This window comes from Schistocerca gregaria, chromosome 3 (assembly GCF_023897955.1).
Source record: "Schistocerca gregaria isolate iqSchGreg1 chromosome 3, iqSchGreg1.2, whole genome shotgun sequence".
Lineage (NCBI taxonomy): Eukaryota > Metazoa > Arthropoda > Insecta > Orthoptera > Acrididae > Schistocerca > Schistocerca gregaria.
In genome coordinates this window covers 586,981,372-587,003,467 of record NC_064922.1, presented here as the reverse complement: position 1 = coordinate 587,003,467, position 22,096 = coordinate 586,981,372, and the positions used below count along the sequence as shown (strand labels likewise).

At 41.1% G+C, this 22,096-nt stretch overlaps 1 protein-coding gene across 1 annotated transcript in view; it reads left to right on the top strand.

Annotated features, from left to right (window-relative positions):
* Positions 1 to 22,096, top strand: part of LOC126355476 (zinc carboxypeptidase-like) — a 123,647-nt gene that overhangs the window by 65,204 nt on the left and 36,347 nt on the right. Inside the window, exon 4 of the mRNA XM_050005793.1 lies at positions 8,195 to 8,279. Within this exon, the coding sequence (XP_049861750.1) occupies positions 8,195 to 8,279 (85 nt within the window). The remainder of the gene's footprint in view (positions 1 to 8,194; positions 8,280 to 22,096) is intronic.

Genomic DNA, 22,096 nt, shown 5'->3' with positions numbered 1-22,096 from the left:
AATGGTTCAAATGGCTCTGAGCACTATGGGACTTAACATCTGTGGTCATCAGTCCCCTAGAACGTAGAACTACTTAAACCTAACTAACCTAAGGACGTCACACACATCCATGCCCGAGGCAGGATTCGAACCTGCGACCGTAGCAGTCCCGCGGTTCCGGACTGCGCGCCTAGAACCACTAGACCACCGCGGCCGGCAAAATTGATTTAATAATTCGCCACGATTAAGCCAGAGAACCTCCCATACTGGCTTTCTACATCCTCCTGAAAGCTTTTAAATTGCCTGTGTTGTAGCCCATGCTTCTTTATATAATTGGTTGTACGAACAACAACACTCATCACATTTTTTAGAGTGATACTCTTTGCACATAAGTTTTCCTGGTGGATCACACAGTGAACGCCCCTTATTTCATTCGGCACGGTCAGTTTTTGCATTGTCTCCTTCAACAGCGCAACGAAACCTGATTTTTTTCTGTCATCGCTGGTGCACCGTCTGTAGACACTGAAAGTAAAGAATTCCACGACAATCCTATATTTTCAACACTTTCTTCAACACTACTTAAAATATCACCTCCGGTTGTAGTGTCCTTCGTGGCTACTACATCGAGGAGCTCCTCCCTCACCTGAAGATCTCTATTAACACCTCTAATAAATATGGCAAGCTGCGCTGTTCCAGTGACATCAACACTTTCATCCAGAGCTAGAGAATACGCCATCAAATTTTTACAGATATTTGCAAGCTGGCTCTGGACGTCGTCTGCCATGTCCTGCGTGCGACGCATAATGGTCATGTTAGATAATGGCACAATCCGAGACTGTTCGACTTGAGATGGACACAAATGTTCCGCTGCAACTACCAAACATTCTTTTATTAAATCGCCATCAGTGAAGGGGCGCAGGGATTTTGCTAAAAGCAAAGCATTTTTGTAACTCACTCTGAGAGCTGCCTCAGTTGATTTTTCTTCGTCGTCCAGATCTTCTTCGGATAGCTTCCTTTTAAGTTTAATAACTTTCTGTATACGATCGGTCCATCACATTTTCCACTTCCGTAGTCTATCGCGTGGTACGACATATAATGTCGCTGCAAATTTAATTTCCTAAAAGAATTCAACGTCTTGTGACATACTCAACATTTCGCAACACCATCTTTTTCTGAAACGTTAGAAACAGTCACAATCTAAATGCAGCAGTCTATTACAAACAGTATTGTAAGGTGCTTAAAAAACTTATCAGGAAGGAAAAAGTATGTGGTATGCAGATAGAATAGCTAAGTCTCAGTATAAAATTAAAACCATATGGTCAGTCGTAAAGGAAGTGGCTGGTCTGCAGAGACAGGTCGAGGATATAGAATCAGTGTGTAGTGGGAATGTCCATGTTACTGATAAGTCACATATATGTACAGTATTTAATAATCACTTTCTGAATATAGCAGGTGAACTAAATATAAACCTAGTACCAACAAGGAATCATATAGCGCTCGTAGAAAAAAGTGTTCCGAGACTGTTACCTGAAATTCTCCTCCATGATACTGACAAGAGGGAGATTGAGTTAATAATGAAATCACTAAATACCAAGAACTCTCATGGATATGACGGGGTATCTAGCAGAATACTGAAGTATTGTTCCATATATTTAGCTCAGTACTTAGCCATATGTGTAACTTTTCCTTTAGGAGTGGTCGGTTTCCTGACCGATTAAAGTACTTGGTAGTGAAGCAACTTTATAAAAAGGGAGACAGGGATAATGTTGACAATTATAGACCTATTTCTATGTCATCGGTGTTTGCTAAAGTTATCGAGAGGGTTGTATACCCAAGGTTACTGGCGCATTTAAATTCACATAATTTGCTGTCAAATGTACAGTTTGGTTTTAGAAATGGCTTAACAACTGAAAATCCTATAGTCTCTTTTCTCTGTGAGGTTTTGGATGGATTAAATAAAAGGTTGCGAACGTTAGGTGTTTTCTTTGATTTAACGAATGCTTTTGACTGTGTTGACCACAAAATATTACTGCATAAGTTGGACCATTATGGAGTAAGGGGAGTAGCTTACAATTGGTTCGCCTCTTACTTTAAGAACAAAAAGCAGAAGGTAATTCTCCGCAATATTGAGAGTGGTAGTGATGTTCAGTCCCAATGGGACACTGTTAAATGGGGCGTTCCCCATGGGTCGGTGCTGGGGCCACTGCTGTTTCTTATTTATATAAATGGTATGTCTTCTAGTATTACAGGTGATTCAAAAATATTTCTGTTTGCTGATGACACCAGCTTGGTAGTGAAGGATCTTGTGTGTAATATCGAAACATTATCAAATAATGTAGTTCATGAAATAAGTTCGTTGCTTGTGGAAAATAATTTGATGCTAAATCACAGTAAGACTCAGTTTTTACAGCTTCTAACTCACAATTTAACAAGAATCGGTATTTTGATCAGACAGAATGGGCATATTATTAGCGAGACGGAACATTTCAAGTTCCTAGGCATTCGGATAGATAGTAAGCTGTTGTGGAAAGCCCATGGTCAGGATCTTGTTCAGAAACTAAATGCCACTTTACTTAACATTAGAACAGTATCTGAAATAAGTGACATTTCAACACGAAAAGTAGTGTACTTCGCATATTTTCATACGCTTATGTCATATGGTATAACTTTTTGGGGTAATTCTTCTGATTCAAAAAGGGTATTTTTGGCTCAAGAACGGACTGTTCGAGCTATGTATGGTGTAAGTTCGAGAACCTCTTGTCGACCCCTATTTAATAGTCTGGGAATTTTGACATTGCCCTCACAGTATATATTTTCTTTAATGTCGTTTGTTGTTAGGAATATTAGCTTATTTCAAAGAGTTAGCAGCTTTCACTCAGTTAATACTAGACAGATATCACATCTGCATGTGGAATGTACTTCCTAGACTCTTGTGCAGAAAGAAGGAGTGCAGTATTCTGCTGCATCCATTTTCAATAAGCTACCACAAAAACTCAAAAATCTTAGCAGTAGCCCAAACACTTTTATGTCTAAACTGAAGAGTTTCCTCATGGCTCACTCCTTCTATTCTGTCGAGGAGCTCCTGGAAGAGCTAAAAAATTAAGCAAATTTCAGTGTTACATTCTTGATTTTCTTTATTTAAACTAACGACTTGTCGCCTGATTATGTTTCTTATATTTCATTTTATCTGTATCTACAGTCTACAACTGAATATGTTTCTTATATTTCATTTTATCTGTTTCTACAATCGTGTTATAATTTCATGTATTGTCTCGTTCCATGACCAGGGAGATTCTCCTTAATGTGATCCCATGGAACAATAAATAAATAAATAAATAACAACCCTTCCTGGAAGCCAGATGGTGGGGATGGTGAGAGGTTCCCAAACAGTGGGCACACATGGGTTTTTCTGAGGCTGGGAGTTTACAGTCCTCTGACGGATGCGAACCAGCACACTTGACACATCGAAAAGGCAGTGAACAGCACCTGTTGCTGCAATGGCTCACCGATATTGCGCTGACTCGCTAGAAAAGCGCAGGGTTGAGCCTATAACGCCATCGTAGACAAATCGTAGACCACGGCGATATCCCGTGCTGGAGAAACGGGCCACGGTCTCCGCATTTGCGATGCGGGAAAAGCGCGGCCGCAAATAGCGGCCCATCGAGCGCACGGCCAGAATTCTGGCGCCCAGTTTAAGTGTGCGGACAATCCATGTTGACTCGGATTTGTTTGTCTGCGGCCGACGATGCCTTAGTACCGCCAGTGCTGGTTCTCATGCATTGCTGAATTGAAATCCCGTGTCTCTGCTGATTAGGTCGTAAATTATACGAATTTCAACAGCTTCTTTAATGATGGAGTCCCAGTACGTGGAAGAGGACGAAAGGACCTTCGTCTCTCCGTAGTTCATGCTGAGTCTCGTGTCAAGACAGTGCCCACCCACAGCAGACTTTCTGGCTGACCCAGTCTGGAGTGATGGCTGTGTTCAGCACATCTATCCTTAACAGTGCGACATGCCTGGCCAATGTATTATTTCCCACACTGGCACGGGATTTTATGTATCCTTGGTCTCCTTGGACCCAGGTTGTCTTTAATAGAACCCAGCACAGATTCCACTCGCGGTGGGGGGACGAAGACACATATTATTTGATACCCGTGCACTCGCTGGGCCGCTATTTACGGCCGCGCTTTACCCGCATCGCGTACATATTGGTGAGCCATTGTAGCAACACATCAGTCAGCACCTGGAAATGACGAGCAGTTGTCTAGTTGAAATATTGTGCAGCTTCCACAACATCATCCTACGCGACACATGTGAACCAATGAAGCAAACAAGGTGGTCTGATGGTGACGTCGGAGCACGACCTAGAGAGTCCTCACTTTGTTGCTGTATGTGTCGCATGGGGCTGAGTACAAGCTGAATACGAATATAAGCCACACCCTTCATTCTGAAGGTGGAAAATGAGTCAAATTCAGGCTAGAAAAAATATCTCACATTACCGGTTCACAAAAACTGTTCGTAATATAGTCGGTCTTAATCAGTTTTTTACCTTACTACGTACATAAGTGCTCATACTTATGTCACTGTTGTCTTCATTAGTGGTATTTGATTCATAACTGTCAGCATTTTCGTCAGTCTCATCCCAAAATACGTTTTCTTCACTACCATCCTGTGCACTGAACATGCAGCATTTCTTGAAGCCATTGTTGACAGAATCTGATGATTTTTTGTGCAATGAAGAGCGAATCTATTCACACATAAGGCTGACTGATGGCATTTCAATCCTGCCAGGTGGACTGAGCGCATGATACATTTCAAGAACCCAGTTGGAATAATATTTTCCGAGATGGTATTTAAATGGCTTGTTTGCTACGACATGAGGCACCTACTGTTTTGAAGTCATCATCTGGGTGTAGCGACTAGGTCTGCCCTCAGTGCATCACCTTTATTATCTACATCAGCGAGAGAGTTTAAAAGCATTCAACAGTAGCATAGTTCTATTATTGAGAAGCGCATCAGGTCTACAAGTCGAAGCAGTATCTAGCTAGTCCATAATTAATTCTGTTGTCATCCGGCTTCTTTCGTGGCAACGAATCACTAACTACTTAGGGGACTCGTATGATACAGAGGTCATTTCTACGTATTAACCACACACCTAAAAGTTACAGAATTTAATTCCAGTCTATGATCACAATAATTATCGTCTACCAGTTGCCGAAAATTGCTGAGATCATACACACTGGAATTTAAAAAAAATTCTATATTTCCTGGAGCGCTGTTTTTATTCGCGACTATTTCGCAGGGTCTGAAACTAAACGACCTTCCCATGGAATTCCATCTGCGGCTCATTTATGGTTTTCGCAATCTCTAAGCCCCTTAACTGGATTATTTTTTGCGAGGTAAGTGCCCCATCTTTCATTTTGTCTTGTACGAAGGAAAGTACTCTAGCTCAAAGTTCAGGGAATTTCCAAGGTTACTCTCTTTTGGATATCCTTGAGAAAAGAAGAGTTATTAGCTTATTCTCCAAAGCGATCCACCATCACATGTCGTATTCGTCCAAACCACACTTTTTGCCAGCTTTTGTATTGGATGTAGTCTTCGTATAACGAATAACTACGAGTTCAAAATTTGCGTTATACTGCACCGAATTCCAAAGTTCGTTGTCGATTTTCTTTCAACATTTCCACTTTTCGGTGAAGACAACATTTTACTCTTTAGTTTGAGAACAAAATTTCCTTCATTCCAATCGGCATAAATTCCGAATTCGATCATGGAAAACTCAACTTGCACTTTTCTCACACGATATTCTGAAAGCACTAGGTAAATGCCACAAGGGGAATGGAACATTCCTCGACACCCGAAAATCATTTAACTTGATACGTCACCGACTTTTATTACTAAAAGTATGACCATACGGAGTCTCAAACAGAATTTGTGAGTGGAATGAGAATTTCATGATAGTGAGTACGCAGCATATTGTCTTTAATAGAGAATCATCAACATAAGTAGAAGTAATTCCTGGCTTGTGTAGGGACGATCGATTGGGAGTTAGGGACGCTTGTGGTTCTCGTTGTATAGTAACACTACACTTTGTGCAGATGATAAAGTTATCTACAATGACATACCACCAGCAAAAAGCTGCATAAATCTCCAATCATATTTTAATAAGATTTCTAATTGCTACAAACATTGATAACTTGTTCTAATTTTCAGAACTGTGGAAATTAGAACCCTAGGAGCGAAATATCAATGGGTCTAACTGCAATCAATCGACTCAGACAAAATCCTCGTTTTTAACAATTTATAAGGAAGTGAGATGGAATGACCACATAGGCTCAGTCATAGATAAAGCTGGTGACAGACTTCAGCACATTGGTAGGATGCTATGAATTGCAGTCCGCCTACTTGGGACACTGCTTAGAAATGTCGTGCCCCAGTGGTATGATGCCACAGTGGGAGGTGGTTCGCGGTCAGATCGAGGTCAGGAAGTCGACGGCTGAGCATCCGAGGGACGTGGATATACAAACTCCGAGGACAATTACCTGTTTGACGTCTGGAGATGTTATTAACACAGTATTACAATATGAAACATTTATTGTCCACATTTACAAGAGTTGATGAATCGATGTTCAGGGAGACAGTGCTGGGGGAGTGTAAGATGTAAGTGCCCATCCAGTATGTGCTGGTTAGGGTACAGACCTTAGCCACAGAGGTGGTGGCAACCTCAGTGCACAGCACCAATGTCGTTACGAGGCCACTGCCCCACGGGTATAGCATGCATGGCCGTTTACGCTGCTCTAGGTGACCAACAGCTTGTGGCGTAAGATGCCCATGACGCTGGTCATAAGCTGCCCACAGGGAAGGCGTCTACCAGCTTAGCCCAGAGTAGTTGAACCCATGTAAATAAGTGCTGGGGCCTCCCATCAGGAGAGAGAGACCGGCACCATCAAAGTCTGCCCCAGCAGTGGAGGCAAGCGGCAGCATTGGCACGCCCACACTATGACGGATGACAATCTGCTCCCAGCGTGCTAATTATGCTTTCATAATGCCTGCTAGATGGTAACAATCACAGTTCCCCATCGGTCTGGAGTCAGTAGTCGACTATTGCAGCTCACAGCGACCAAGTTCACCAAATAAGACTTGCTGCTCCATAGAAGACTGACGGTCAGTAAGATGAACAGAGGGCCTACCAACATGGGCCATGACTCTCAGCAGGATACTTATAAACTGAACAGAATTCCACCAAAGCAGAAATAGTATTTGTGCAGGATGGTCTGAAGCACTCGGCTACAGTATGGCAATAATGACACCAAGCGCCGTGCTCTTCTCATTTGGTCAAGTTTCGCAACTTCACCCTTCAATGTTCTTTTTGCCATGTCAGTAAACTGTACATTTAATTTGGCATCCGCCTGCTCAATCTTGAGGTGCTTCAAGTATTTACCAGTATTAAGATGTCTCTTGTAACTGTGATGTCATTCTGAAGTATTGTTTACTTGCTCAGCTCATTTAGGATGTCGCAATAGCTTCTGTGTTTGCTGCTGCATCGCTGACGATTCTCTCTCGCTGGAATTCAGCCTGGCTATTGACTCATTCTGGTCTACCTCTGCTGCTGCCAGGGAAGATCTTTCAAATTTTTCTCATTGCACCAATATACTACTCTGTTGTGCAACATACATCATTTTGAGTCCCTCTTGCATGCCCCTGTGGCCGAGAGGTTCTAGGCGCTTCAGTCTGAAATCGTGCGACCGCTTCGGTCGCAGGTTCGAATCCTACCTCGGGCATGGATGTGTGTGATGTCCTTAGGTTAGGTCTGAGTAGTTCTAAGTCTAAGCGACTGACGACCTCAGATGTTAAGTCCGATAGTGCTCAGAGCCATTTGAACCATTTTCGTCCCTCTTAGCATATTGCTCCTATTCTGTGTGGAATCCTTACCAAATATGACAAAGAAGGGCGGTGCACATGGTCCAAATTTGTTTGATGCCTTGGAATGCTTCCTTGAAAAGTTTGAAGAACTTTCCAAACACTAGCAGCATAGTTACTGTGTTCCTAACTACAGCCAAAGTTTTAATAGTACAAAAATAAACCTATATTTGTAGGATTGAGCAGACGATCCGCACTCTAACTTTTTGCAACCGAATTTTAGGGAAAATGAGCGGCTGATATTAGTTTACATAGGCAGTAATATATTTTGTCTTGCTTGCTTTTATATGTTATCAGGATCGTATGTGGCGCAAGACGCGTCGGCCACACGTGCCGTGCTTTGGCACCGACGGTAATCGAAACTGGGATCATCGCTGGTTAGGTAAGCGAACGACTTAGTCAGCTTAAATACTGCAAAATTCCTAGATGGTTCAGATATCAATCTAGCATATCCTCAGTCAAGTATTATTAACAGTTACGAGTTCTGTAAGCAAAGGAGAGATAGCTGAAAGCTGGAGATGAGATATGACACTGCAAGTAGCATTTAAGAACAATGAGAGACGTAAGCCTAAAAAGAGAAAGGAACAAAAATTAGAGTTTAACAGCCCTTTAATAGAGCTGTTATTACAGAAGGAAAACAAGCTTGGATTACAAAATACGATGGGGTAGAAAATCGTCCATGCCCTTTTCAAAGGAACCATCCCGGCATTTGCCTGTGGCGATTTAAGGAAATCACGGAAAACCTAAATCTGGATGGGCAGATGGGGCTTTGATCCATCGTCTACCCCAATTGCGAGTCTAGTGTGCAAACCAAGTTACAATCTCATTTGGTATCTAAGTGTAAACATGACACCTGTAGGGGAAGGTGATACTCGCTAAGAGTTATTGAGTTTCTTGAAAACACACACCAACAAAATACTGACTTATCTGATATGCAAGGCATATGGAACGCTGAAATGCCCTCGGACATCAGGATGATTTTAATAACCCGATTTCCAATTAAGGCCACTGACAGGTTTGAATGTTACGAGTTTTATAAGTCATGGCAGTAGGGGTTCTGGACAAAATATTGCTGACATCAGCATTAGCATTTCTGGAATTGATGGTGCCAGCACCAGCTTTCCCTGAGTCGCTGACTTCAGCATACAGCTCTCGAACAATTAATGGCAATGCAACAGGCCAGATGACGGGAGTGCAAGGGCTGATGTTCACACCGATCTACCAATACTCCTTGGATAAACAAATATAAATTTAATTGTACATTCTCACCTCAAATCAACGACAAATGCTAGCTTACCCCCAAGAAACGATTAGGCTACTTAATAAGATTCAGCTCTGGCTTATTAAGGAAACACATAATAAAGTCCCTGAGGTTGCCAGCGGGGCCTAGCCTAGTTTTTATGGTAGAAGAGCCTAGGCTAGCAGTATGGTAAAAAATGGAAACTATTACGAAATTAAAGACACTGAACCGATAAATTTAAGGTTCATTCAAATAAAACAAGGAGTCTATGAGAACAAGGGAAGAACATGAATCTAATGGGATATTAACAAGATACAATGATTTTGTACAAAAGGTAATAGATTAACAGGGTCGCCAGCAGCATGATACTAGAAAAAATCACAGTTGATATTCTGCCCTATCATATAAAGGTCATGCGATTGCGATCATCAAACCATGAACATAATTTTAACACAATAATAAAAGGAAAAGTGTAGGAAAACGCGAGTACACAATAGAATTACCAAATGGAAAATGAAAACAGAAAACTCATCAGCAAGGAAATAAATTTCTAGTTATTTCACCTTAATGGCGATTCTTAGACATGAGTGAGTGCCGGGCACTGAGATACACGCGACATCAGCAAAGAACCATTGCGAGTAAGCGAGTGAGTGCATGAGGCGCCAAGTACACTTGAAACACAGGTCAAAATTGTTCTAGATCTGACGAGACACGTATTTCACTGCCACATCTGCCAAATTCCCAGGTCTACTTTGTTTTTGCGGTTGTACCATGGGTGTGGTGTCGCTGGCTGCTGGGTGTAGCTGGTATATGGAGTGGAGCTTTTTCTGAGCAGTGTGAATCTTGTTTCCGCCGTTCTTGACGAACATCAACACCGCAAATATTCTAAGACCAGTGAGGATGAAGTGAAACCTGAAGTTCTAAATCATATGGACACAAAACATCCACTGTAATCAGACACACCAGGCTGGAACTCCACCAAAATTCTGATCAAGGCTGTGACCCTAAAAAATTTCTTCCATGTTAAAAACCTCAGAAAAGTCCTCCATACAGTTCTTTCAGACAATCACAGACAAACGGACCTAAATTTTCACCATTCTGGGACCTCCACGCATCGTCAGATCCCACCAGCAAATTAAAATGTATCCACCAGTCTGCATCGAGAGTTCAGAGAGCAGGCAGAAACTAAAAATCTCCTATTGGAAGGCTTGTTTGTTGGGAATTTCGAGGAATTTCAACTGAGGCTTATCATGGCATTTTTTCTACAAGCTGTAGAAAAGTTAAATTCAAAATGTCCTGATGACCAAATTTTACGCTTCTGTGGGCAGTGTCTTATGAGCACAGACGTGACTGAAAGCGCTCATAGTGGGTGGATAACTCAGGGCTTGGACCACTTGTGTCCCATTTCTCCATTCACCATGCTAGTTGCACTCTGACATTGACTTCTAGTTGTACTGACCAGAATAGTAGGGATTAGTATGGGACTCATTCAGCTATCTTAGTGTCTGGTGTTCAGGGACAGCATAATGCTCAAGTAACACAATTTCCTTGCAACTGTTACATGCACTATCCCCCAAACAAATGGAATACCCACTGTCCCAAAACCTGACACAACAAAAAGAAATTCCTAAGACCAGAAAGTAAATTTGCTTGCAAGCAGAAGAAGAAGTAATAAAAAAGATGCTCCATCCTAACCAATCGCGTAATGTAATAGTAAGTTCGGTAATTCAATTTGAATCTGAAAGCAAATTAATAATTAGAACTTCGTATACAAAAGTGGAATGGAAATGAGGGGAAAATATATGTGGAGGATGCCTAGAACAGGCCACCACATCACGTCATCGCCCCACACCCCAGTTAGATTTAAAATTGGTGAATGTAGAGGATTCACTGAGAAACATGGTGGAATCTCTACCAAACCATTTTTGTCGACAGAAGAAAACAAAAAGTAAAAACAAATAAAAATTAAAGAACACAGAGAGACGACGTATTGTGGCTGTATCCTCAATGCTAAAAATGATTACCATTTACACTTATACTGAACTGTTAGAACACGTAAAACTTCAGTTTTCAAGTGCCTACATTCCAACCATTATTCCTTCTGCATGAGTGTGTAGGTATATTTATGGAGCAAATGAATAACTTAGATTAGAAAGGGTAAAACAATGATAATATTAACAACAAGATGCGAAAATTAATTAAGTTATAATTTAATTGAATGTTGAAGATAAAATTAGTATAACATACTAATATAAAAAGAGCTTTACTTAAATTAAGCGAGGAACAGGTAATTAAATTAACATGTCACTTCTGTCACCTATTCTCATGAAGTCATCATGTGTACTATTTGGCGAAATAATTCTAAAAATTCTTTACATAATTAAACAAAACACATCAGTACCATTTCCGTGACTTATTCTCAGCCAGTGAACATGTGCTGCATGTGGATAAATAATTGTAATAAATTCTTTATGCAATTAAGGAAAGCTATAAACAATTATCAAAGTGACTTGTGTGACGATTTCCCAAGAAGTAAACATGTGTACCATGTGGAGCAATAGTTCCAAAACTTCTTTATACAGTTAAACAAAAATATGACTATTATCAGCTACACTTGAGTGATCGATTCACAAGAAGTGTACATGTATAACATGTGGAGAAATAATTGTAACAAATTCTTTAGAGAATTAAACGAAATCTAGAAATCATTATCAGTGTCACAGCATTTTTATTGTGTGATCGATGTTCATGAAACAGGCATTTTACAATTTGCTGCAACAAACATTTGTTCAACATGAGTTACAGAACTAATCAAAACAAAAAAACTATTGGCAGTGTCACTTGTGTGACCAATTCTCATAGCTGTTAACCAGTACATTACATGGAAATTTACCCTAAACTGAATATAATGTCTGATTTGCTGCTTCTCCATCAATATGGGAGCAAATAAATTCCTGCTGTTGGCGAATGGATCTTGATCCTAGGATGGCATAGCCAAACTACTCCACCCATACTTTAGGATGGAGGCTGACATATTATCCCTGAATGTTTGAAGTTTGGTAACTTGAGGAAAGAATTTATGTCGAAATATTCCTCTTCTGCTGAACTCACAGCTTTGGTTTGCATTATATGTTGTCCATAACGAACTACACACAGAGTTTCTGATAGGGCTTTGCTGCTGCTGGGTGATGACTGGCTGCACTCACTGCCGTGCGTATCAACAGATACTGAAGGAACATCGCACATGACTGCACTGGTGCCTGCCTTGACACCCAGGATTTGTGATTCCTGAAGACGCCGATTGTTTAGTTCCCCAGAGACTGGACGATTTCCCTGCACTGCAGGGTCTTAAGTGTGCAGACACAATGAAAAGTGCTCTTAATGGTTGATTACTCCTATTGCTCTATTCTTCTGAAATAGGATAGTAGAGATTAATGTGCAGCTCGTCCAACTACCTCAGTGTTCGAGGGTGCCCTAATGCTCAAGCAATTACTGTTTATAAAATGTTTAGCCATCTCCCAGCATGCAAGAAGTGGTTGTGAATTGTACTAGAAATACGTATTAGTAAGTATTTCGTTCACCTCTAGTTATTATTATTATTATTATTATTACTATTATTATTATTATTATTTCTTTCCTTTCTCAGACGTTACGTGTGGTTAAAAATGGAAAGTGACGCAGACCTTTTAACTCTATGGTATATTTTACATTGCATTTAGGGACTTTCAGGTAATTGAACATGTATCAACAATTACAGATTTCTGTAGTTGTATATATATGTTTGGATGTATCTCTATTGCATTGATGTACAGGTGGATATTGTGTGGTATGACTCCTGTAGTTGATAGTATAATTGGTACAATGTCAGCTTCATCCTGCTGCCTCATTTTTCAATTTTTTCTCCGTTTTCTTCTGTATATTTGTTCTATTGGGTATGGATATTTCGATTAGTTGTGTCAATTTCTTCTTTTTATTGCTGAATATGATGTCAGTTTAGTTATGTGGTGGTGTTTTGTCTGTTATAATGGTTCTGTTCCAATATAATTCGTATTCATCGTTCTCCAGTCCATTTTGTTGTGCATACTTGTATGTGGGAATGTGTTGTTTTATTAGTTTATGTTGTATGGCAAGTTGTTGATGTATAATTTTTGCTACATTGTCATGTCTTCTGGGGTATTCTGTATTTGATAGTATTGTACATCCACTTGTGATGTGATCTACTGCTTCTATTTGTTGTTTGCAAAGTCTGCATTTATTTGTTGTGGTATTGGGATCTTTAATAAATTGCTTGCTGTAATATCTGATGTTTATTGTTTAATCCTGTACTGCAATCATGAATCCTTCCATCTCACTGTATATATTGCCATTTCTTAGCCTTGTGTCGATGTGTCTTGATCAATGTGTGGCTGTGTTAGATGATACAGGTGCTTGCCATGTAGTGTTTTCTTTCTCCAATTTGCTTTCTTTGTATCTGATGATGTTATGTGATCTAAAGGGTTGTAGAAGTGGTTATGAAATTGCAGTGGTGTAGCCGATGTATTTATATGAGTGATTGCTATGTGTATTTTGCTAGTTTCTGCTCGTTCTATAAAGAATTTTCTTAAATTGTCTACCTGTCCCTAATGTAGACTTTTATGTCGATAAATTCCCTTCCTCCTTACTTTCTGCTTAATGTGAATCTTTCTGTTGCTGAATGTGTGTGATGTATTCTATATTTGTGGCACTCTGATCGTGTGAGTGTATCGAATGCTTCTAGCTCTGTGTTACTCCATTTCACTACTCCAAATGAATAGGTGGTGGTGGTGGTGGTGGTGGTGGTGGTTAGTGTTTAACGTCCCGTCGACAACGAAGTCATTAGAGACGGAGTGCAAGCTCAGGTTAGGGAAGGATTGGGAAGGAAATCGGCCGTTCCCTTTCAAAGGAACCATCCCGGCATTTGCCTGAAACGATTTAGGGAAATCACGGAAAACCTAAATCAGGATGGCTGGAGACGGGATTGAACCGTCGTTCTCCCGATTGCGAGTCCAGTGTGCTAACCACTGCACCGCCTCGCTCGGTAAATGAATAGGTCAATATTGGTATAGCATAAATATTTATAGCTTTTGTCTTGTTTCTTGCTGTCAGTTCTGTTTTCAGTATTTTTGTTAGTCTTTGTCTATATTTTTCTTTTAGTTCTTCTTTAATATTTGTATTATATATTCCTATTTTTTGCTTGAATCCTACATATTTATAGGCATCTGTTTTTTCCATCGCTTCTGTGCAGTCGCTGTGGTTATCCAATAAGTAATCTTCTTGTTTAGTGTGTTTTCCCTTGACTAAGCTGTTGTTCTTACATTCATCTGTTCCAAAAGCCATATTTATATCATTGCTGAATACTTCTGTTATCTTTAGTAATTGATTGAGTTGCTGATTTGTTGCTGCCAGTAGTTTTAGATCATCCATGTATAGCAAATGTCTGATTTTGTGTTGGTATGTTCCAGTAATATTATATCCATAATTTGTATTATTTAGCATGTTGGATAGTGGGTTCCGAGCAAGGCAGAACCAGAAAGAACTTAATGAGTCTCCTTGGTGTATTCCACCCATAATCTGTATTGGCTGTGATATTATATGAATTTGTTTAGATGTTAAGTGTGGTTTTCCAGTTTTTCATTACTATGTTTAAGAACTGTATCAATTTAGGATCTACTTTGTATATTTCCAATATCTGTAGTAACCACGAGTGGGGTACACTATCAAAAGCTTTTTGGTAATCAATGTATGTGTAGTGTAGCGACCTTTGTTTAGTTTTAGCTTGATATGTCACCTCTGCATCTATTGTCAGTTGCTCTTTACATACTCGTGCTCCTTTGCAGCAGCCTTTTTGTTCTTCATTTATAATTTTGTTCTGTGTTGTATGTGTCATTAATTTCTGTGTAATGACTGAAGTTAATATTTTGTATATTGTTGGTAGTCATGTTATGGTGCGATATTTTGCTGGGTTTGCTGTGTCTGCTTGGTCTTTAGGTTTCAGATAAGTTACTCCTTGTGTAAGTGTACCAGGGACTGTGTATGCGTCTGCAATGTAACTGTTAAATAATTTAGTTAGATCTGAATGTGTTGAGGTGAACTTTTTTAGCCAGAAATTTTACAAAATTATCACTTCAGGCATTTGTGGTATCATCTTGTATGTGTCTGTTTCTGTTTGTATCCACTATGCATGCCTGTTATGCTGTACCGGGTTTGACCATATGTTGCTCCAGAAGAGTTCCATGTCTGTTATGTTTGGTGTATTGTCTATTTTAATGTGTGTGTTATCTATTGTCCGATAAAATTTCTTTTGGTTTGTGTTGAATCTTTGGTTTTATTTCCTTCTATTTTCACTTGTTTTGTATCTTCTAAGTCGTTTGGCCAATGCTTTTAATTTCTGCTTTTTTTCATCTAATTGCTCTATCGCTTCTTGTTGTGAGATTTTACCTAACCTTTTTCGTTTTTTGTCTGATATTTTATTTCTTATAAACTGTGTTAGCTGTCCGATGTCTTTTCTCAGTTTTTCTATTCTGATCTGTAGCCTGTGTTGCCATGCTGGTTTGGGGATTTCTTCTCTGTGATGGTTCGTTCTGATCTCTGCCTAGTGTGTATATTTATTGTAGTGAGTGATCCTATATTAACCAGTAGTTGTAAGTCTTCCATAGTTGTATTTTCATTTATTTTGTTGTGTATGATTGTGCTGATAGTTGTTATTGTTGTTTCGACTTGTGGGTTATTTGCAGTCTATGCAAGAATGGTCTAATGTTTGTATTTGTGTCTTTTATTACTATTACTATTATTATTATTATTCTTAGTAGTAGTAGTAGTAGTAGTAGTATTATGTGTGTGTTAGAGCTTTTTTGTTATCATGACAACACTAGCAGAACTACTACAGTGAACTGTCACTAACCCAGCCCTCAGTAGTCTGGCCTCTAATAAATGTAGCGTCTAGTCACTTAAGTAGAAATGATATGCACAGCAGTGAATTATCGAGCCCAGTAATAATGTTAGTTGATTGCAGTTTTAAACAATGATATACATGTTTCAAATTGTGGCTTTCTTTACAGTTCAATATCATGGCTTCTCAAGGAAAACACAGTATTATTTGTACAAATCCATTGTTAGTGAGTACAGTGTTTGATGAATAAAAATTTGTGACATCAAAAACAAAAATTGTTATTCTACAGTACGGGAAGAAAATGGAGAACGACTTCAGAAAACAGGAAGTTATATGAAATAATGAGAATGAAGAACTTAACTTAGCTTTTTATAGACGGCTTATACAAGACTGCAGTAGAGGTGTTCCAGTAATCAGAGCGATAATAAAGGAAAAAGCGGTGAATTTAACAAACAACCTGTCGGCAATAACTCGTTTGCTGCAAGCGAAGTTTGGCTGTCAAACTGAAAAGCGAAACGTCGTGTGTGGGAGCTGACAGTCGCTAGGGAAAGTCGCTCAGCTAACAAAAAATATGCAGAAAATTTTGCAAAGAAGATACGGAAGATAATAGAGAAAGAAGATTTAAATGCTGATACTTTTCCAATATGCTTCCTTCAAAAACATTACCTGTCAAGAACGAGAAGGAAGCTCTTGGGTATAAACAACAGAAACAATGTGGTAACAATAATGGCGTGTTCTACCAAAAGTAGCAATCATAAACTGCCACTCAGGGTGATTGTGAAACTCCAACATCCACGTTGTTTTCAGCACACTGACATAAATACGTTACCAGTGCAATACTGCGCTTGGAAGAAATTGTAAATGGACACACAAGAAATCCTCTCGGTGGCTGTGAGAAAGGAGCTGAAGAAGAAAAAAACTGCCGCTGAAAGCTGTACTTATAACTGACAATGTTTATTCACGATATACAACCATTCAGCCTTGCAACCAAAGTGACTGCCCTGATTCAGACTAGCGGATTTTGGAATCAATTAAACGCCACTATCGACATGGACTTCTTGTCTCCTTGCTGAACGAACGTGCAAAGGACTCCACCGAGGTCATGTTGAAGCTGTAGAAAGCAGTCAACTTACTTGAAGTGCTCCAAACATTACAAACTTGGGTTTAAGTGGAGAACTCCATCAGAATGAAAAGCTGGATACGAATGTGGTCATCCAATGTTGCAGAGCTGAAGCTGGTACTGAGCGAGATTGATGATCAAGTCAGTTTGGAACCATCAGTTGACATGTTCCATAAGCTTCAAAGAGGAGGATGAAGTGATGAAGAAACAATTAGAAATCTGCCGGAAAATAATAATGATAGTAATGAAGAAGAGTATATACTAGGAGACAACGTGAAGATTTCTTACTCTGCAGATACTGAAATTGGAGATATCTTCCTGGAGTGCATTATGCAACAATCAGATACATGCAGTACGATGTAATGACTACAAAGCCGTTGCATAACAAAGCTTGCAGCCTTTGTGTACAGGATGTAGTTTATAGTGGGTAATGTTCCAGACTGGTTTGCTGCGAATATGAATGTTCTGGCCATTGCTGCAATTGCTAGTTGTAAATAAATATATGTCATGAAAAAATTTATTTTTTTAATCTTATCGATGTATGACAGCATACACACACACATGCAAACAGACTCTCTCTCTCTCTCTCTCTCTCTCTCTCTCTCTCTCTCTCTCTCTCTCTCTCTCTGTTTTAGGTAAATGCAGCGTATACATCACTGCAACACCAGCGTTAGGCCAGCATAACTTGTTCCCTTACCAGTCGCAGGACAACCATACAGTGTTTTCTTCTAATTGTAATTGAAGCACTTCCCCACAGCCGTGTATTCCAGTGGATCATGAATCAGCATGCAACCCTCCATACTTCACAGCAAGCACAAGCTGTCAATAGAATTGCATAATTTTTTTTATGAAAGACGCTTAACCGCTGGAGCATATACTCGCTCCTAAGATAACGATGAACACTATATTTAACTTCAAGAATAACACTATTCATTATACTGAAACCTATTTATGTACAGCTATTTATAAACCATTCAGCCAGTCATCTTAGACCTCTCAGATGGTGAAGATGTTGAAGTACAGCAGTAAGACAGTCGTTATGTATGTATTAGTAACGATGATGCAATGAAGAACGCTAACGACAGTATATAACATATTAATAATTCATTTTCCTTATGGGCAAGGCTCCGCCACTGCAACAACAACAGTCGCCTGATGTAGAAATGAGGTTATTTAAACGCACATACAGTTTAAAAAATATGATGCTAAAAGTGAAGTGTGGTTATAAAAAGGGGACTTCCCACAAAGAGTTAAAAAATTTGATGAAAAGGAGTGCACACATCTACAGAGCACATCTCCACAGATCTAATGATTACAAGCTATTCAGTATAACGTGGTCTACGTTCTAGAGTGTCGGCTAAGCTGGCAGCCCTATGTCGGCTGTTTCTACAATGTAATATATACACTCCTGGAAATTGAAATAAGAACACCGTGAATTCATTGTCCCAGGAAGGAGAAACTTTATTGACATATTCCTGGGGTCAGATACATCACATGACCACACTGAGAGGACCACAGGCACATAGACACAGGGAACAGAGCATGCACATTGTCGGCACTAGTATAGTGTATATCCACCTTTCGCAGCAATGCAGGCTGCTATTCTCCCATGGAGACGATCGTAGAGATGCTGGATGTAGTCCTGTGGAACGGCTTGCCATGCCATTTCCACCTGGCGCCTCAGTTGGACCAGCGTTCGTGCTGGACGTGCAGACCGCGTGAGACGACGCTTCATCCAGTCCCAAACATGCTCAATGGGGGACAGATCCGGAGATCTTGCTGGCCAGGGTAGTTTACTTACACCTTCTAGCGTACGTTGGGTGGCACGGGATACATGCGGACGTGCATTGTCCTGTTGGAACAGCAAGTTCCCTTGCCGGTCTAGGAATGGTAGAACGATGGGTTCGATGACGGTTTGCATGTACCGTGCACTATTCAATGTCCCCTCGACGATCACCAGAGGTGTACGGCCAGTGTAGGAGATCGCTCCCCACACCATGATGCCGGGTGTTGGCCCTGTGTGCCTCGGTCGTATGCAGTCCTGATTGTGGCGCTCACCTGCACGGCGCCAAACACGCATACGACTATCATTGGCACCAAGGCAGAAGCGACTCCCATCGCTGAAGACGACACGTCTCCATTCGTCCCTCCATTCACGCCTGTCGCGACACCACTGGAGGCGGGCTGCACGATGTTGGGGCGTGAGCGGAAGACGGCCTAACGGTGTGCGGGACCGTAGCCCAGCTTCATGGAGACGCTTGCGAATGGTCCTCGCCGATACCCCAGGAGCAACAGTGTCCCTAATTTGCTGGGAAGTGGCGGTGCAGTCCTCTACGGCACTGCGTATGATCCTACGGTCTTGGCGTGCATCCGTGCGTCGCTGCGGTCCGGTCCCAGGTCGACGGCACGTGCACCTTCCGCCGACCACTGGCGACAACATCGATGTACTGTGGAGACCTCACGCCCCACGTGTTGAGCAATTCGGCGGTACGTCCACCCGGCCTCCCGCATGCCCACTATACGCCCTCGCTCAAAGTCGGTCAACTGCACATACGGTTCACGTCCACGCTGTCGCGGCATGCCACCAGTGTTAAAAACTGCGATGGAGCTCCGTATGCCACGGCAAACTGGCTGACACTGACGGCGGCGGTGCACAAATGCTGCGCAGCTAGCGCCATTCGACGGCCAACACCGCGGTTCCTGGTGTGTCCGCTGTGCCGTGCGTGTGATCATTGCTTGTACAGCCCTCTCGCAGTGTCTGGAGCTAGTATGGTGGGTCTGACACACCGGTGTCAATGTGTTCTTTTTTCCATTTCCAGGAGTGTACCTTGTTATTGTGGTCTTCAGTCCTGAGACTGGTTTGATGCAGCTCTCCATGCTACTCTATCCTGTGCAAGCTTCTTCATCTCCCAGTACCTACTGCAACCTACATCCTTCTGAATCTGCTTAGTGTATTCATCTCTTGGTCTCCGTCTACGATTTTTACCCAGCGTGCTGCCCTCCAATACTGAATTGATGATCCCTTGACGCCTCAGAATATGTCCTACCAACCGATCCCTTTTTCTCGTCAAGTTGTGCCACAAACGTGTCTTCTCCCCAATTCTATTCAATACCTCCTCATTAGTTTTGTTATCTACCCATCTAATCCTCAGCATTTTTCTGTAGCACCACATTTCGAAAGCTTCTATTTTCTTTTTCTCTAAACTATTTATCGTCCACGTTTCTCTTCCATACATGGTTACACTCCATACAAATACTTTCAGAAATGACTTCCTGACACTTAAATCTATACTCGATGTTAACAAATTTCTCTTCTTCAGAAACGCTTTCATTGCCATTGCCAGTCTACATTTTATATCCTCTCTACTTCGACCATCATCGGTTATTTTGCTCCCAAAATAGCAAAACTCCTTTACTACTTTAAGTGTCTCATTTCCTAATATAATTCCCTCAGCATCACCCGACTTAATTTGACTACATTCCATTATACTCGTTATGCTTTTGTTGATGTTCATCTTATACCCTCCTCTCAAGATACTGTCCATTCCGTTCAACTGCTCTTCCAAATCCTTTGCTGTCTCTGACAGAATGACAATGTCATCGGCGAACCTCAAAGTTTTTATTTCTCCTCCATGGATTTTAATACCTACTCCGAATTTTTCTTTTGTTTCCTTTACTGCTTGCTCAACATATATAACATTCTAAAATATGCGTTTTCATACCCGTATACAATGTTGAAAAATGCCCAGTTTTCAATTTTCCATCGAATTCTTCAAATTTAGTCCACTGCGCGTAATGGACTTTACGGGTGGTTTTCTTAAAAATGGAGAGGTATTGTGGCTAGTCTCATATTTTAGACTGTGCACAACCGACCTGTCAAAAACGAGCGCAGTTCATTGGACATGTCTGCGTTCTTCCCCATGTGAGTGCTACAGAGCGACATCTGTATCTCTGGCACTCTGAGGGTGCACACCGCACTGGAAGTATTAGAAAACCAGTTGCTCGTCGATACCATGCATTTGTGTGAATTATTTTCCCTCTGCTCCTGAAAGACGATATCCATACTAGCAGCCCAGACTGTGTTACTGCACAGGCGTCCATGCTTCTCACAGGGGTCGTACCTGACATAATCTATCTGTGGACAGAATGAGAAGCTCGGCTCGTTGAATATGGCATTCTTAGTGTCGTTTTACACGTTCTTTATATCACGCAGCAAACAGCAAACCAGAAATTCTTACTTTCTGTGCTTCCGCTGCATCTGCTAAATATACGGTCAAGTAACATTAATGTGATCATCGGTTACGGTCGCTTCAACGAGCAATAACCACTCACAGACGGCAGGTGACATTAGTAACAGTGCAGCGTATATAGAACGTGTCGGGGGGGAAAGCGGAAAACAGTGCAGTTGTCGTCATACTAAGGAAACGGAGCTGTCTGTCTGGCGTCTAAAAGGGCACAATCAGTACTTTTGGGCCAAGGTTGGAAGCATTTCTGAAATTTCTAAGTTTGTAAACAGTTCGTATGGTGCCCTTCAAACACGACACCGAGGCAACTGTTACATACCACGGACCATAGCTGACAGAGGTGAACAACGACTGCAGAAATGTGTCTGGGCGAATAGTCGTCCATTTGTTGAGCAAATAACCGCCAACTCAACCAATGGGCTGGCAACAGTGTCTCCTCAACGAGTGTTCAGCGAACGTCGCTGCATTTAGGCCTCCGCATCAGGTGCCTGGTTGAGGCACCCATGCTGACTGCTGTTCACTGATGACGAAGGCTGGGATTTGCACATCAGTACTGCAGCTGGACGTCCATAGGGTGGCGACAGGTGGCCTTTCCCAATTAAACGATTTTTATGCTCCATTGGACAGGTGTCCGTTGGCGTGTACAGCGTCAAATGTGCGAAAGCAAATACGCAGCAACAATTAGGGT